This window comes from Pleurodeles waltl, chromosome 11, assembly GCF_031143425.1.
Source record: "Pleurodeles waltl isolate 20211129_DDA chromosome 11, aPleWal1.hap1.20221129, whole genome shotgun sequence".
In the NCBI taxonomy this organism is placed as follows: Eukaryota; Metazoa; Chordata; class Amphibia; order Caudata; family Salamandridae; genus Pleurodeles; species Pleurodeles waltl.
In genome coordinates this window covers 3,333,907-3,348,210 of record NC_090450.1, presented here as the reverse complement: position 1 = coordinate 3,348,210, position 14,304 = coordinate 3,333,907, and the positions used below count along the sequence as shown (strand labels likewise).

The window sequence follows — 14,304 nt, the reverse complement described above, 5'->3', positions numbered from 1 at the left end:
GTGTCTGTGTGTGCAGTCTTGCACTGCCAATTTGACATAGTAAGTGTACCCACTTGCCAGGCCTTAGGTAGGCCCATGGGCAGGGTACAATGTATTTAAATGATAAGACATGTATTGGTATGTTGTATGTGTCCTGATAGTGAAATACTGCCAAATTAACTTTCACTGTTGCAAGGCATATCTCTTCCATGGAGACTGCCTTTAAATATCCATCGGGAGCAACTCAACATATGGAGATTGGGGTCTCTGAACTCACAATTTAAAAATACATATTTTTGGTAGAGTTGGTCAGTTTAAAAATGCCACTTTTAGAAAGTGGGCATCTTCTTGTTCAACCATTCTGTGCCTCTGCCTGCCTGTAGAATCCACATCTGGGTCAGCTGACAATTGGGCTTTTTGTGGTAGACAGTGACACAAAGGGAGCTGAGTAGTGTTCTGCATATCCTGATGAGTCTCCTGGGCTAGAGTGGGAAGGGAGAAACTGACACCTGCACCTGAAAGGTTTGTGCATGTCCTCACACACTGCAGTCTATGACCCCTGGAGTGTGTTTGGGGCCAGGCCTGGGCAAGGCAAGATCTTGTCAACAACAGAGACTTTCCTTTGGAGTTTGCCTACTTCAAAAGGCTGAAAAGTGTATAGGTAATGGACCCAAACCCCCGGACTTTTAGAACACTTCTGGATCAAGAGGAACCTCTGACAAGGAAAAGAGCTGGAGGATGAGTACTGCCCCTTTGCTGTGTGTGCTTTGCTGGGATGGTCTGCAGTTGTTGTTTCTGCCTTAGAGAGGGCAAAGACTGGACTTTGATTTGTATCCTACTTATGAAGTTTCTCCAAGGGCTGGGACTAAGCTTGCCTCCTGTGAAGATCTCAGGGACAGCAAAGATTTTACCTACCAGCCTCTGGGTTCACTTGCTGCAGACTCCAACTCACCAGGTGTTGTCTATTCCAGTTTCTGGACCCTTGAGAATGAAAGCTGGTTAAAAACCAAGAAAAACCAAGTGCACCAACTTCGGACAATGGCCGGACTGACACCGCTGCCTGATCCTGTGTTGCTGTTTGCACCCCAAAGCTGTGGTCCCCACTGAGTGGCACGACCCCAACTACCATAGCAGGCCTGACTCCGCCACATCCCCACTGATGTCCCATGACTCTGTGTGTCTCGACTGCCGTGTCACTGATATCCATGACACCTGACTCTGCCGCGGCACCTTCAGTCCAATGGCATGACTGCGACCCTATAAGGTCGCCCCACCGTGTCTTGACCCGCCAGACATTGACCCCGCCGGAGCGTAAGGAACCAACACTTCACACCGATGCTGCCTCATCTCCACTGCTCTGCAGCAAGGAACTGACACTTCGGACTGACGCTGCTTCACCTCTATTGCTGTGCAACAAAGGAACTAACGCCACACCGTATCCATTGATGCCTCGTCTCCCTGACTCCGTGCACTGGCTTGTTTTCTCACTTTCACAAGGTTCTGTACCTGGAGGACCATGTGATTCCGTGACTGGCACCATTGGTATTGGATTGTTGGGAATTACTCCGTCACGTCACTGTGGTCACACCAAATTGAAGCATTTGTGTTTCTAAGCATTATATTGAAGTTTAATCTTTGAAAATTCATGAGTTTGATTGTGTATGTTGTCTTTTTTAGTTGTTTTGGCCTTGTTTTACTCAGATAAATATTGGCTATTTTTCTAAACTGGTGTAGAGTACTTTTGTGGTGTTTTCACTGTGTTATTGTACAAATACTTTATATATTACTTCTGAGATAAGCCTGACTGCTTGTGCCAAGCTACCAAGGGGATGAACAGGGGTTATCTGAGCTGTATGTCTTCCTTACCCTGAATAGAGTGTGGGTCCGTGCTTGGATAGAGTGCAAACTGACTGCCAACCAGAGACCCCATTTCCTAACAATCACTTTCACGCCACTTGAAAAAATTGCACCTGGCATGCCAATGAAAGATCAAAACAGTCTAGGCCCTTTCTTCCCCCCTCAATGAGGAGGACTCCACAGCAGCGGAGAGCAAGACACTGGATCCAGGGACAAAAGACAGGAAGAAAATGAGGTAGATAGTAGAAACCACATACTCTATAAATAGAGGTTGGAGTTTGAGACTTAAGTGTAAGATCTTTTTGGATATAAGTTAATGCTTTCAATGTTTGTTTTAATATTTAAGTAATAGTCATTACAGCAAACACTTGAGTTAGAAAAAGTTCTAAAATGAATATTTGAGAATATTTTTACGTTTGAAAATATTTTTATATCATTTTAGAAATCTAACAAAAAATGCTCCCGGGCACTAGATTTTGCATAATTGCGAATTTCCCTATTTTCTGAGAAGAACACATGACTAAATATTTACTCACAAATATGACAATGATTGTTTTCTAGACATATGTAGTATAGGTTACAGAAAATTTCACATAAACTCAATCAATGTGTTTTTCCGTTTTAGCTTGTTTGCACTCCCACTCATTGGAGGACTACGTTGATCATAATGCTAATTGTGTATTGCATTGCAGTCTACACTGTGGAGGTAAATGATTTGTTCTTCTTAATTTGATGATCCCAAAAACATACTTGTTCCTTAAGGTAATAAGACTTTCATGAGCAGGGTCTTTCCCAATGTTTAGCAATATTGATGGTGTGGTGGAGGCAATTTCATGTGTATTGTTGGTGTACAATGGGTTTCCAGGATGCACCAGAACATGCATTGTTTCATTTCCTGAATACTCATCACAACGGAGCGGTTGTATCACAAATGGTGACAGATTCACAAACTGATGTCTCTTTTAGTTGTCTCTTACTTTTATCTTCGGTGTATACTATTCCTGAACATCTGTGCCTGTTTCACTGTACATTTTCTGTTAGTTGCTGGCCTTCACCCATATATCAGGATAAATTATGTCTTACAGTCCGAGGTAAGCCATGCATCTTTGTGAATCACTTTAGGGAACTGATGTGTAATTTGCATCTAAGACTGGAGCAAGACTTAATTACACCCAGCTGGTTTGTGATTCAGGCACATAATCCTCTGTGAGGATTATGTTCCTGAACATAGTGAAGCTGGACTCATTTGACACTGTCCACTCATTGCATCCTGAGTTAGGTCACTGAGACAGAGGCAGCACTGGACAAGGGAAAGGTCTGCCAAGAGGCCAACACAGATCAATGTCTCAGGCATGCACACTCATTCCTTCTGCAATAAACCCCAGAGGAATTTCACAGGCCCTCCTGCTGAAAAGAGACATTGCCAAATAGACTAGGCATCAAGAGAAGAAGCAAATTCTCAGGCAGCGTACATGAGAACACATCTGAGGTAGACCCGGCAAGGGAGAAAGCTGAATGGCAGTTACTATTGGTAGCTGTAGGGACCAGCATTATCAAAAAACGGACTGATCAGATGGCCTATAGCTGACACAAGAAGGTGTTTATGACTGAGACTCAATGACACACAACCTGCCTCATGATATAAATCACCCAGAGACAGAGAGCAAAGCACACAACAGTGTCTTCCCACCCAGGTAAACTCCTCAGCTAGCATTGATGTGAGTACATCTGTATGAGTCCAAACCTCCAAGAGGACGCCATACTAATAGCATATTTTCTTATCCTAAACTTCGTATTGTTTATTCTGCACACAGAAATGCTGCACTTCTGCATCTCTTTCATTACTAGATACGTTTCTGGACACCTTTGTAGGGCTCAGTGTAGTTCCATGCCCACCAAACCGTGGGTCCACACATGTGGGCCTAAAGTATTTCATCAACAGAGCACCCGGTGCCTCTGTCAACAGAACACTGCCTTCAATGGCCCATAGGAATACCGGCCAGCTGAGGAAGGAAATTACACTGCTCACTCTATATAGAGTGGAAGGTGTCATGTCTTTTTTTTCCTGTCTGTCCCTGCTAGAGAAAAGACCCAGGGTAAGGGATATGCTTAGTTTTTTGATTTTCACAAACTCCACCACATTAGAAGTGAATTATAGGCTATTCTTATACTGTGGATAAGATATCTACCCTGCTTTGAAAGAGTATCTGTCTGCCAAACTCTAAATAAGGACCATAAATGTTTTTAAAGGTGTTGTACTACTATACAGTCAAGCTAGCAAAACTGTAAATTGATAATTAGATTGTACATAATACTTTTGTGGGCATTGGCTTCCTTCACACATGGTTTTGGTTGGTTTTTGTCCAGATCTTTTCTGATCATGGAAAAATATTCTTTAAAAATTAACCTTATGATGATTGAAAGACTAGGGTCTGGTGTGTCTCTGGTTCAGTGCTTAGCTATGTTTTATTTTGCATCCACCGCAGAACACCATTCAGTTATGACTTATAGGATAGAAGCCTACACCCAGAAACATCATGCCTTACCCAGGAAAATATGTTTATGTATTGAGCATTTTTTAGATGGATCGATGGTGTAAACATTTGTGATGATCTTCTGGTACAGCGTCCAAACAAAGGTGCCCTCTCACATATCAAGAACAACAAATGTTTTAAGGCATAGTCAAAGTGGAAAACAACCTCCTCCTGTTAAAGAGATAGTAGTATGCATAAAAGATATGGCTGCACATGCCATGTATACCATTGTGCTCACTCAGGGTTTGGTGGCTATTAAATTAAAATACTCTTTCTGCCCTATTTCTCCGTCCTTACTTAACATCACATTCTCTCTTCACCCTTCTCTCTCCACCAACTCACTCTACTTTTTAAAAATCTATCCCACTTCTGTCAACACAGTTCTCTCTACCTCTACTATGTAAATTTTTTCACAACTTCACCCTTGTCTCTCTTGCTGTCTCTCTCTGGGCCACCTCTACATCTCTGCCTCTTAACCTGTTTCCTGCCTCAGCACTCTGTCTACCTCATGCCTCAACTCACTTTGCATTTCACTCCAAAGTTTCTACCTCACCTGTCTGTATCACTTCTCTATCTACTTCATATCTCCCTCAAACTCAGCTCTCTCTATCTCACTATCATTATCTAGCTACACTCTATCTCTCTTTATCTCTTTATACTCTCTTGCTGCACTCCACCTCTCCATGCCTCACTCTTTATATATATATATATATTTATATATATATATATATATACACCTTACACCTTTCTCTCTACCTAACAAGTCTTTAAGTGCCTTATCCCCTGTTGTGTATATTTGTAAAACACACTATCACCTGCTAGGATATTCAAGCACTGAGCAGGAGTTTGTGCTTAGTCCTGCCTCTGGTAAAATGGTTAATTAAAAAGTCAGGCCTTTAACTTCTTGAACAATTCAACAGGACAGGAGGAGGCTCTGATGTGGAGTAGAAGGCTACTCCACACGTAAGGAGTGATGTAAGAGAACGCCGTCCACCTGTTGTGACTCTGGTGTGGTGTGATGTGAGTTATGTGTGGGAGGTTGAGGATGAGTCCGGTTGCAGAGTTCTGGATAGTTTGTAATCTTCTGTTGAGGTGCTTGGTGATCTCAGCACAGAGGGTGTTCCCCTTAGTCCAATTTGCTGGTGACTAGAGTGTGAGTGTTACTTGGAAGCCATGCAAAGCTCTTCCTCAGCATCTTCAGGGTGTAGGAGCAGGATGCAGTGACAGCGTTGACTTGTAACGTCATGTTTAGTTTGTTGTCAACGATTATTCTGAGGTTCCTGGTGTGGCTGCTGGGTGTGGGTCCGAGTTCAGCAGGTGTTCTTTCCGAAGATCAATACCTCTGTCTTGTTGGTCTTTAGCTTGAGACAGCTAGAGATGTTGGTCATGAAGGTGGTGAACTTGTTTCTTGTGTTGAGGGCATTGTTTGAGAAGGAGACTATGAGTTGCATGTCCTCAGTGTAGGAGGGGGTGTTGAAGCCATGTGCGCAGATGACGTTGGCCATGGGGATCACGTATGCATTGAAGAGTACGGGCATTAGCTTCACCTCTCTCTCTTCCCCAACTGCCTCTCACCTTCACCTTCTTTCTCTCTCATCTCACTTCTACTCCCACTATTCCGCACAATTTTTCTCTATGTTTCTCTCTGCCTCGCTACTCTCTTTTAATTCCATATCCATAAATAACTCTTTTCATTTTGTCCCTTCTAATTTTCTCACCACTCTCTCTTGTAGTTCTATATACTTCGCTCCCTACTTCTCAACCTATACCTGTCTCTGTTTTGCCTTCTTGGTAACCTCTCTTTCCCACTTAACTCTTTTCTAGCACACCCCTCACTGAAGCCAACCTCTTTCTCTACATTTACTTCCCCCAGTCTTGAGCTCTCTAACTGTCTACTTCAATCCAAAACCTTATCTACATCTCTATAGTAATTCTCTCTCTAATTCTACCTCTTTCAACCATCATATATCTTTCTGGCTACAATAACTTGCTCTCTTTCCCTTACATGTGTCCCTAACTCACCAATTTCTCCACCTTATTGCTGTCTCTACTTCATTTTCTTCACTATAGTGTTCTTTTTACCACTCTTTCCTTCTTTCTCCAGTCCCCCTATATGGTGGTGCTACTACCATTTTCCCAGACAGCCTCACAGTCTCCCTCCTTCCCAGTGTTATTGTCTTTTTTCAAAATCATCACATTGTTCATTTCTTTATTCCCTACATCAACAATCACTGCAGCCTACCATTTGTGTCTCCTTTTCCTATTCTTCTCTGGGACTTTTTCACACCCTTTTTGTTTGAATACCTCTAAATTCAATCTCTTGCAGGACCTGAACTTCTGACTAGAAATCCCTTCTGTAGGGAGGTCTTCATCCTCATTATTAAATACTATACAGGTGGCCTATCTGAAATCATCACTTTCCTTTTTTTGTTGACTGTCACTTGTGAACCTTCTGACATTGGGCCACTTCTCAACAATTCTGATTACAGATGTTTTAGTACTCATTAAACATATTACCATCAAACAAGCCTGCCCTTCCTCTTGGCTCAGTGGTATACTCCTGATTTAATCTTAGCCAAATGCCACTCCATAACACTTGAAAGGGATTGAAACTTCAACTGCTCTCCTGGCTACCACCTTCAATGCACCGCTCCTGTAAGAAATGATGAGAGAGCCCTCAAGACTCCACACTTTTCATATTATTGTGCTAGAATTACAAAAGCCATTAACTCTTCTTGTAATATCTTTATTACAGAACCTTGTTTACCTCCTTAAAAACATGTGTCTATTGCCACTTCCTAAGAGCTCCGCGAAGCTCGCTCTGATTTCCCCCATCAGAAAGGGACATTGCTCCTAACTTTTTTTCCACTCTGGCTACTTCCCAGTCTCCTCTCCCAAACCCCATTGTTGCCCATACCACATATTCCCTATTCACTGTGAGATATATAGCTTCTCTGCTCCACAGCATAAAATCAGGCTATCCACCTGATGCAAAGCTCCCTTCTGTAATTCTTGAATCAGGCTCACACATTACTCCTAAGCTTGCAGACCTTTGCAACTCTTCTTTCAATCCAGCCATAGCCCCCCTGCCAGATATTCTTCCTTGGTCATCGCTCTTCCTAAAATACCCTTCTGCTGACACTTCAATTCGGAGTAATAATTGTCCCACCTCCTTCTTGCTCCACCTCTCCCAAGTTCTGGAGAAGAAAATTAACCTTTCACCTTTTTGAAGCTCATCATCGTCTCCATGACTCCCAATTAGAATTCAGGCACCTTCACGCATCATGTCTGAGTGCAGTGGCTGATGATCTCGGTGTGATATTGGATCAAGGTTACTGACACCTAGAACTGTCTATCACCTTCAACATCGTATCTTATGTTTTCCTACTCTTTTGGCTATAGCCGGCGACTTGGTATCCAAAACAAAGCACAGTCCCTAATTTCCTCTTGTTTCATTGTTCGAACCCAGGCAGAACATTTACCCACTTCTGCTCCATATCTAAATGCCTACCTTATTGAGTGAGCCAGGTTCCTCATCAAATCATGTTCTGTTCAAAATCTACATCTTCCACTTTGTTAATAAAGTCTGAAGCATATGTCTTACGGCAACAACACCGAAATTCTCCTAAGGCTTGACTATAAACCCTAAGTCAAAGATAACATCTGTTCTTGCGTTTCTGAGATAGTCACATAGATAAAAAGAAACTAACACTCAAAGCCATATTTACTACTGTTTGGCGCAAAGCAGCGCAGCAAGACAACTTACTGCGCTGAAGCCATTGGAGAGGGCAGGAATGCGCCACACTTACTTACCTATGGTGTGTACCCGCTCTCTCTGTCCAGGTGCACACAGTGCAGCTTAGTGCCAAAGCAAACACCCTTGAGTCATGGTGCAAATGTGTCTGGGTTATAGGTCAGGATTGTTTTTTATAGGAAGGGACACCTTCTTGAACAAAAAACAATCATCTGAAGCATTTTCCTGTTTCTTTGTGTGCTGCAGAAAGTAGCGCACATTGAAAGAGGAAAAAAACAAGAAAAAAAAAATTCCTTCTATTAGAAAATGCACTACAAAACCATTCGTGGATGTGTTGGAACACCCACACTCCTCCAAAGGAATCCCCTCCTAGCACAGAGTAGTAAAAGGCAGCAACCTGTGCTACCTTATGGTACTTCAGAATTACAAGACATGCAGTGCCATGCAAGATGGCTCTTTATGGTATAGTACATGTAACTTAAGGGCTCGTATTGCCGTGTGTCGCCTTGCAAAACACAAAGGTGATGTGAGTGGGCCTCAAATCAGACCAGACTGTCGTCTTGATTGTTATAGGCCCTTCATCCATATCTTCTTCTGCTTGTGGGCCTTCTAACCTTGGCACTAACCCTCTGCCTTCTACCATTGTTCACAATCTTAGAGCAGTCTTGACTCTGACCTAACATCTCTCACCTGGGCAATGGCATAGCACTGTCTTGGCCCTGTTATCTTTTCTCTCAAATGAAAACCATTGAAAATGCAGCAGTCCTCCTCATCTTCAACCTTCCCCAACACTCATCTACATTACACTTTTTAGCTGCACTTCATTGGTTTTGTATCTCTGAGTCTTCTGTTTTAAAAGCAAATTGTCTTTGCCAATTGCTCTCCATTCTACTCTATCTTTAAGAAAGCGTGCTTCCTCATAAGCACTCTCGTCTTTTCTGCTCAGCTTCTCTCCACCAACTGATTGTTCCTGAGGTCTGCTGCTCCAGGCAAGGCTGCCATGCTCTCACCTGCTTAGCTTATTAAATCTACAACCTTCTTCTTCTCTCACTTTGCAAACACCATGAATTTGTGGTCTTCCACAAGTCTCTTAATACCTTTATTTTCCTTTGTATCTTGCTTTTCCTGCTTCTCTTTCTCACTTGGTTTCGGTTCTTCTCCTTCTCATTGGATAGCTCAGTGTTTAATAATAGCACACTTCCAAAATATCATCATTATTAATCAACAAAGATGGAGGTCACTGTCTAGTGAAAAGTTTACACATGGAAAGAAGGGAAGGTACAAGTCAGAAGAAGAGAATTGACTTAAGGAGCAGGTATCAGATTTAATTATAGTGATTTGAATGTCCATTGAACGTGCTTTGATTTTCTCTGTTGCAGCAAAAATTCACTTTTTAAAGAGGATTCACTTGTATTTAAGAATATCCTGCAATTACATCTATGATATAAATTGCTATATGCACATGTGCTCTTTTAATAGCATACACTAGCCAATTAAACATCCTTCAAGACACCCTCACTTTGCTTTACCTGGAGTGTAGAGTGGGAGGACGAGGATGATTAGACACATAGGCCCTCATTACAACATTGGTGGCATTGACCGCCTACCGCCACGGCGATGGCTGCCAACATACCGCCACCGTGGCAACCAGCTGGCAACGCGTATTATGACCACTGGCGGAACACCGCCGCCGGTCACGGCGTTGGACGGCGGTAAGGTAGCGCTGCTGACAACAGCACTGCCACGCCAGCAAAACACTGCCGACCGTATCATGAGCAATGATACGGCCTGGCGGTGTTTCGCTGGTGGACGCTGCTGCTGTTCTCCAGCCAGAGGGGGTGTTGTGTGTATGTGGGGGGGGCATGTATGTTTGGGATGTGTGCATGTGGGTTTGAGTCGCGTTGGATTTACGCATGAATGAGTGATTGTGAGTGTTGTGTGTTGTGGATGCGTGTGTGTGACAAGGTATGTTGGTGTGTGTTGTGGTGTGTGGGTATGTATGTGTGCATGCATGGGTGGAGGTGGGTATGCATGTGTGTATGTGTGGATATGTGTGCGTGTGTGGGTGTGTATATGTTCAGGGGCAGGAGTGGGTGTGGGAGGGTGGGGGAGGACTCTAGGGAGGGGGGTGGGGGAGGACTCTAGGGAGGGGGGTGGGGGACCCCTATGCATACCGCCATGGTTTTTGTGGCGGTAGATAAGAACACCATGATGGTAGGTCAGGTCGTAATGCTGAGGGTGGGAATGTGATGGCCGCCGGGCTGGAGACCAAAAGTCTCCAGCCCAGCGGCTGTTACCAACCTGGCAGTCAGTGTGTTAAAGTGGCGGTCTTGGATGGCGGTAACCGCCAGGGTCCAAATCCAATTTTTTTTACCGCTGGCCTGTTGGCGGTATTACTGCCCCTTTATCACCGATCGCCAGGGTTGTAATGAGGGCCATAGAGACTAAATTACAGGTAACATGCGGTTACAAGACAAACAAAGATCTATATCTAAGTGCAAATAGAAAGGGGCTTATCAGTGGTTGCTCAAGATTTCTTGTGGTACTATGTGGTTGGCAGGTGCTGGAAAGCTCGATCTTTTAGCTGCTTCGTGTAGCCCTTTTTCTGAAAGTTTAACTTATAATTATATTTTCTTTATCACCATGGCGGGTTTGAGTTAACAGCAAATGAGTACAAAGTTAAAGTTTTTTATGAAGAGTGGACCCCAAAATATATCTTCCAGTGGACCAAAAGATCCTTAAACTGGAACTGCTATAAAACACATTGTCCCATCACTTTAATACAAAACATTTCTTAACTTTATCAGTTAGATTGGCATGTTTAATATTGAGTTTTAATGTGATACTTGTAGCAGCAAAATTACTTTTGGAGAAACCATTAAAAAAAGATGAATGTTAAATTAAAGATGAATGTTAAATTTGTTTGCTTTTGCATTTGATTGACTGGAAATATATACTTTTTTAATCTAACACTTGCTTTTTATTTTCTAGACATACATTGTTGATAATCGCAAGTTCTGGATCGCCATAAAGACATTATTTAAGTACAAATCTAAAAGTAAATATAGGATATTGCAGAGATCCTTAGAGACAGAACCAAACTGGCCACCGCTAAATGTCACAACATTTGCTGAACCTATCAATGCCGAACTCGAAAGCCAAGTAGGTCTGTTGGACTCCAGTGTATGAGATTAATGGAAAAAGCTATGCTTGAACAACAATATTCCCATGTCTACATATGCACAACCTCTAGAGAGGTGCACTAGATAAAAATGAACAAATTTTTAAGATAGAACTCAACATTTCCAGTGTAAGTGGTCCTGCCTTAGATCCACCTACTTTGAAAGTTTAACTGCAGCCCTCAAACGTACATTAGAGCTACAGATCAACCAAGAAGCACAGAACAGTATTCTTTTTAAGCAAATATTTAGCAAAGTGATTAATTCCCTCTCAGGAAACTGCCATATCTGCTCCCTTGAAGAAAGCTCAAAGTCCACTCCAATCAAACATACATGAAAATCCCAATGTTTGGGCGGACTTGAGGTACCAAGAACTGGTGATTCACTGATTTTGTGTGAACCTATCTAAGATCACTTACTCCCTCCCAGAGCAGCAAGATCTGGAATGCATTTCTTATACCTTTTCATCCAAAGCTAAATTCTGATGCCAATGTGATAATCTACGGTGCTTTATGGACATTTATTACATGCCTGTAAAAATAAATGAGGTTCAGTATCATGTCTTGTTTACTAGAGCTGTATTGTTAAAACACATTAAAATATGTATAACACTGCAAAATCATAATTATTGTCATTGTTTTAATAATACCACTTAAATACTCAGAGATTATCCAGACACTGCTTAAATACTCACAAATTATTTTAGCATGTCTATAAAAAAGAAAACAACTGGGACCATATCCACAAGGCCTAATTAATTTGATAGTATCTCACTCCAAGCATTTAACCCCTTGTGCTCACACTCTGCCTATGTACCGTCCTTAATAGCTACAGCAAATAAAGCACCCATCAGCAAAGATAATAAATATTGATTGAAAGTGTTAATGCATACCTGCTTATTTTTATTTCTATCCTGCTGATCTTTGTGGTACTACAACATTTGGAAATAAAAATAATACAAATATAAGGGGTATGCAAAATGACAGGTTGCCAGTGGCACTTTTCAAATAGTTTGTGCGCATATATGCATGACTATGTTTGCATGTGTTAAAACATTATTGAGAGACAGATTTGTTTTTCAAGTTGTTGAGCACTTTGCTGATTAGTATTTTGAGAGCTGCATTTTTTATTTTACGGGAATGACTGTACAATGAGGCAACAGAAAACGTATTGAAAGATTTACTTATATGTGACCTACCTCAATGTGTCCAAATCTAAGGGATCTTTGGTTCTGACCAAGGATGTCTGACACTTTGGAACTTAAACTGGTTGCGACATAGACTTAGTGAAATTCAATGCAAGAGTTATAATCTTTTCTATGTGTTACAACACGTTTTAACCCTTTCAGAGGACCTTACTAAGGGCCTCATTACGACCTTGGTGGGGGGATTCCTCCGTCTCAAACGTGACAGATATCCCGCCAGCCGTATTACAAGTTCAATTATATTCTATGGAACTTGTAAAACGGCGGACAGGATATCCGCCATTTTTGGGACAGAGTAATCGCCTTAGGGTAATGAGACCCTAAGTATGGTATCACTATGGCAAACTATTACCGTATTTATCGGCGTATAACACGCACTTTTTCTCCCTGAAAATAGGGGGCAAATGATGTGTGCATGTTATACGCCGATATAATGTTAAGGACCCATAGCACATACCAAAATTTACGTTTTTGAGGTGCGTGTTATACGACGGTGCGTGTTATACGCCGACAAATACAGTATATAACTTTAATCACAGCTTCATTACTAAATCTCTAAAAGTTTTAGTGTTAAGAGCTCCTTTTTTAGTTGAATCCATCCAGATGCATGCACCTCCTGCAGAAAGACCTCAAGGATGATGCTTGCCTCAAATAATAGGTGGTTAAACTCTTTTTAAAACCTAGTGGGGGAGGCTGAATAATGGATCATGATCTCGGATTGATGACCATAGCTTTGTTGACTACATCATGTTTGGTATATACAGCCGTTAGGACAGGAATGTGATGCAGTTGAGTATTATGCACCTTCTTCTCTCAAGGGTATTTGTTACAATTCAGACAAGGTCAGATCACTTTGAGTTTTCACACCCATGAGAGAACTTAGTTCAACGCACCAATACTAGAATGTTTTTCATAGCCCAGAGGTACCCCGAACAACACATCGTTCAAGCACTGTCAAGGCTTTTGGGTTACTAATACAGTAGTCCCTAAACAGGGATCCAGGCATAATGTGGTAATTGGAAACAAACTTATTTTGTTCTTCGCAATACCACACATACAAACTGCACTTAGAAACAGACAGTCTAACTAAAAAGCGTGTTTATTTTAACTGGCACACCCTGTTGCTTTTCACATCTTAAGCAACTACACAGAATATAATTAAAACAGCTCAAATACATGTTGCAAACACTGAGGATAAAATAAACATTTCCACCATGGTTAAAATGTAATCTGCAAAACCTAACCCCTAAAACATCCTTCTATGCACTAGTCTCGGAGAGCATGGAGAAGCATAACTTTCTTCTAGGCTTTCTTAGGGAGAAACAGCACATTGCAGCACCCTGCATACCTGTGTCAGGCAAAGCAGTGTAGTTGTCAAAAGTCAAGGATTGTGTTTCCTGCGAGGGGTCAACACACATCATATCAACTATTTTGCTGCCAGACTAGGAGGCTCAATATAAGCTTTCAGTAGAAAGGGCGATATGGCAACATCCATGGCAGTCAGGATCATTTCTGATAGTATCATAGATGATACTCTGCTGCAAAGGAAGTCTCCTGACAAGTGGTCCAGAGGCAGCCCTTTTGTACCATATCTTATCTATTTTCAACGTCACCTTAGGAATGTCTTGCATAATTAATGGGTGTGGGAAAACAGGGCTGATTGCAGAGGCCCCCTGACCTTTTGCCCCCATTTTTCACATTTTGGTGGTGTTTCCTGACTCTGATGGTGCCCTGGGTACTGCTAACCAGTCCCAGGGCCTGTGCTCAGTGTAAAAATTAGTATGCAAATTAGGCATA

The 14,304-nt window shown here is 42.0% G+C and overlaps 1 protein-coding gene across 4 annotated transcripts in view; it reads left to right on the top strand.

The window, feature by feature from the left end:
• The window catches only part of LOC138265205 (probable cation-transporting ATPase 13A4), a 268,240-nt gene extending 256,054 nt beyond the window's left edge, over positions 1 to 12,186 (top strand). For 2 of the 4 annotated variants that reach the window (XM_069212757.1, XM_069212754.1), the window contains exons 28-29: positions 2,462 to 2,542; positions 11,116 to 11,918. In XM_069212757.1, the coding sequence (XP_069068858.1) occupies positions 2,462 to 2,542; positions 11,116 to 11,313 (279 nt within the window). In that variant the 3' untranslated portion in view covers positions 11,314 to 11,918. Of the gene's footprint in view, positions 1 to 2,461; positions 2,543 to 11,115 lie in introns of all 4 variants that reach the window. The other 2 variants (XM_069212753.1, XM_069212755.1) reach the window with 2 other exon arrangements.
• The last annotated feature ends 2,118 nt before the right edge of the window (positions 12,187 to 14,304 follow it).